Source organism: Brienomyrus brachyistius, unplaced genomic scaffold (genome assembly GCF_023856365.1).
Source record: "Brienomyrus brachyistius isolate T26 unplaced genomic scaffold, BBRACH_0.4 scaffold80, whole genome shotgun sequence".
Taxonomy (NCBI): Eukaryota; Metazoa; Chordata; class Actinopteri; order Osteoglossiformes; family Mormyridae; genus Brienomyrus; species Brienomyrus brachyistius.
The window spans coordinates 516,636-519,994 of NW_026042355.1; the positions used below are offsets into that span (position 1 = coordinate 516,636).

At 41.5% G+C, this 3,359-nt stretch overlaps 1 protein-coding gene across 1 annotated transcript; it reads left to right on the forward strand.

The window, feature by feature from the left end:
• Window positions 1-893: 893 nt before the first annotated feature.
• Window positions 894-2,727, forward strand: LOC125726941 (kelch-like protein 10). Its single transcript, XM_049003421.1, has 3 exons — window positions 894-998; window positions 1,657-2,118; window positions 2,551-2,727. Exons 1-3 carry the CDS (start codon window positions 894-896, stop codon window positions 2,725-2,727), a joined length of 744 nt encoding a protein of 247 aa, XP_048859378.1.
• The last annotated feature ends 632 nt before the right edge of the window (window positions 2,728-3,359 follow it).

Below are 3,359 nucleotides of genomic sequence, written 5' to 3' on the forward strand. Positions count from 1 at the left end.
ATAAATAAACCACTAACTTACGTGTACTATTAGAGCATTTATTTCATTTATTTAAACTTTATTTTTCCAGGTAAATTACCTGAAAGCCCGTTTTCACTGCTTTTTTTTACTCAAAGGAAAAGCCTATAGGAAAAATCTAAAACTTTTTAATTATACATGTACTTTATTTTTTTTTCCATAGGTGATAAAACATTTGTCACAAAATACACGTGCATACATATGAACTAGTCCCTTAAAGTCCCTTTAAACATCGGTGTTAGAAATTTTAACACAATTTTAACTCAAATGAATTTACTAAACATCACATATATTGTTTTCTTACATTCAATGTTAGTTTTGTTTCTTTAGCAATGATTTGTCCCCGGCAATGAGCGTCTGTGATGACAGAAAGTTTCATAAATGCATAATTGTGTTAAATTAGAGTACAGGGCTAATAAGAAATATTTCTGAGCTAGTTATTAAGTGAACCACCTTAACATTGGACATATAATGATAATAAAAATAATACTTAAAATTATTAGTATAATAATTATTATTATTATAGTAGTAGTATAAAAATATTGAAATGGGACCACGTCAATCAAAGGCAAACTAATATTGCAGGTGACTGCCCACAGATCCAAGTGAAAAATTTTATGGGGACCCACTGCCGCAAAAAAAAAAATATTAAAGTCCTTTCTGTCCTGGTTCCTAGTTCTTAAGTACATATGTGATTATCTGTAGTGGAGGTTCCTCAACTTAAGAATTAGAAAATCCCTTGTTAACTTTCTCTGCAAACCCTATTATTAATTACATGACTCACATCTGTACTGTCCTTCAGGGCTCTGTTAACCGGTGACTGGAAGGATTCAGGAAAACGGGACTACCACTTCCCAGGCGTTTCCCCAGATACGATGCAGCAGATCATCGAGTACGCCTACGCGTACTCTGTGCTCGTCACGACTGACAACGTGGAGAACCTCCTGGCGGCCGCCGATCAGCTGAACATCCTGGGCATTGTGCAGCTCTGTAGCGACTTCCTGCACGACCAACCCTAACCCTAACCCAGAACTGCATTAGCCTTTTTAAACTCGCTGATGGCTACTGCCTCAACGAGCTGCACCAGTCTGCCTTCAGCTTCATTCTGAAGAACTTCAATGAGGTTGCCACCACCTCAGAGGAGTTCATGGATCTGTCCCTCCAACAGCTTTGTGTCATCATTGAGAAGGTTGAGTTGAATGTCAGACAGGAGGATGTTGTGTTTGACGCCATCCTCCGGTGGATCGAGCACGAGCCTGCCACCCGAGAGGCCCACATTTCAGTTATGTTGCCCAAGGTGACTATAATTATACAACATTCTTACTGACATGTGGATATAACAATAAAATGTTCATTCACCAAATTCCTTTACTGTAGTTAGAGATTTTCATGTCCCATAAGTCTACAACCTGGGCTTCCAAAACAACACACTCAAATGTCTTACATTAAAAAAAGTTGTAGCTGACACAAGTGAGACTTTCAAAGTAAATGGCTTCAGCTAAAGCCTTATGAAAATGAGAAATTACAATTTGGACATGCTGTTCGATCTTTTATCTCAAGAGTTCCTCTTTTCCAGTGATACATAAAAAAAACATCAAAGAACTCATGGACATTCTCTTGTTCTTGTTTCCTGTGTAGGTTCAGATGGCTCGCATGGATCTGGAATATTTTATGAAGAACATTAAAATGAACGATCTAGTGAAGGCCAATGCGGCGTGCAAGCCCATTGTCAACGACGTCTTAAGGGCCATGTATGAACTTGAATTTAAAAGCCCAAATTCTGAAAACCCGTTGACCCGCCCACGCCAGCCCTCTGACATCCTGTTGGCTATTGGTGGCTGGGTTGACCACCCAACCACCTGGATTGATGCGTACGACTCCCGGGCCGACCGCTGGGTGGATGTTACGCAGGTGGAGAGGCGCCAGTCCGGCCATGGCACAGTATACTTAAATGGATACGTGTACTGCATTGGGGGGTTTGACGGCCTCATGCGCTTCAACACAGCCGAGCGCTACGACCCGGAAACTAATGAACGGACCATTATCCAGCCCATGCATGAGCGGCGACACGATGCCAGTGCCACCACCTTAAATGGCAAGGTAGGTTAATGGGAGGGCGTCTGACTGTGTTTACCCTCATTCTCAAGTCCAAGACTTGTGAGATAGATGAAATGGTGTTCCCCAATACCGGCCCTGGGGGCCAGATTCCAAACAGTTTGCAGATAAATTTCCCTATTCAAACACACCTAGTAAACTTGTTAATTAGCTGATTATAGTTTGCTCGAGATGGGAAATCTGCAAGCTGCATTGGATTCTGGCCCGCTAGTACGGAAATTGGGGAACCCTGTCCTACACTATCCATTGCACATACTTCTATGTTTGTGTCATGGTGAACTTTATCTGTAAATCTCCTACCTTGTGCCATGTGCTTCCTGTGGTCGGCTCCAGCTTCACTACGACCCTGTACTTTTTGGATCTCCATCTCAATCATTTACATCATGACACTCATCACTTTTGAATTGGTTTTCTTAGATATATATCTGTGGCGGCTACAATGGAGCTGATACACATGCTACTGTGGAGTGCTATGACCCACTCACTGGCGAATGGACCATAATCGCTCTCATGAGCACTCGCCCACGTGGCCTTAGGGTCGCTGCTTATCACGGGAAAATTTATGTGGTGAGTGACTCCTTTCTTGCACCTTGAACCATAGGTGACAAGTTTCAAGTTTTACCTATCTGTCTTTGCTACTGTCATGGATTGTGATTCCCTTAAACCAAACAAAATGTTCAGTGTCAGAATAACTCACTGTGAAGGCTTATCTGAATGCATGTACAAAATATATACCACCCTCTTTAGCCTCCCTGCATTCATTTCTGGGTTATAAACGAATATGTTGGGGGACTCTGCTACAAGCTCGGGTAGTAAAGTTTCGATTTCTGATCACAGTTTTATATTCTCTAGTTCCAGACATAATTGTTGTTTTTGTCAGTGTCTGTTTAACTACAAATGCCATTTTTAGTAATAATAATAATAAAAGCAAAATATATGAGCATAAGGAGTCTTTTTTGAAGGCTCATGATTTTCCCCTAATTCTGCTGGTTTTCCCTCCACCCTAATCCCTGTCTTTGGTACAGTTAGGTTCACGTGTCTTTAACACAAATGAGTTATAAGCTTGTGAGACAATGGAAGCCTGCTTTCATAGGACTAAAATTCCTGAAAAGTTTGAGACTTTGGTAAAGCTGATATTTGCTTATCCTTTTGGTACCTGAGTGATCACTTGCTTTTGGTGTCTCCCCGGTGGGCGGTTCCAACGGGTCACATTACCTGCGGAGCGT

Excerpts from the sequence above, each read along its gene's own strand:
- LOC125726941 (XM_049003421.1), top strand. The coding sequence starts at position 894 with ATGCAGCAGATCATCGAGTACGCCTACGCGTACTCTGTGCTCGTCACG. Across the intron at positions 999-1,656 it reads AGCTGAACATCCTGGGCATT|GTTCAGATGGCTCGCATGGA; the intron begins GTGCAGCTCTGT and ends TTTCCTGTGTAG. Across the intron at positions 2,119-2,550 it reads CCACCACCTTAAATGGCAAG|ATATATATCTGTGGCGGCTA; the intron begins GTAGGTTAATGG and ends TGGTTTTCTTAG.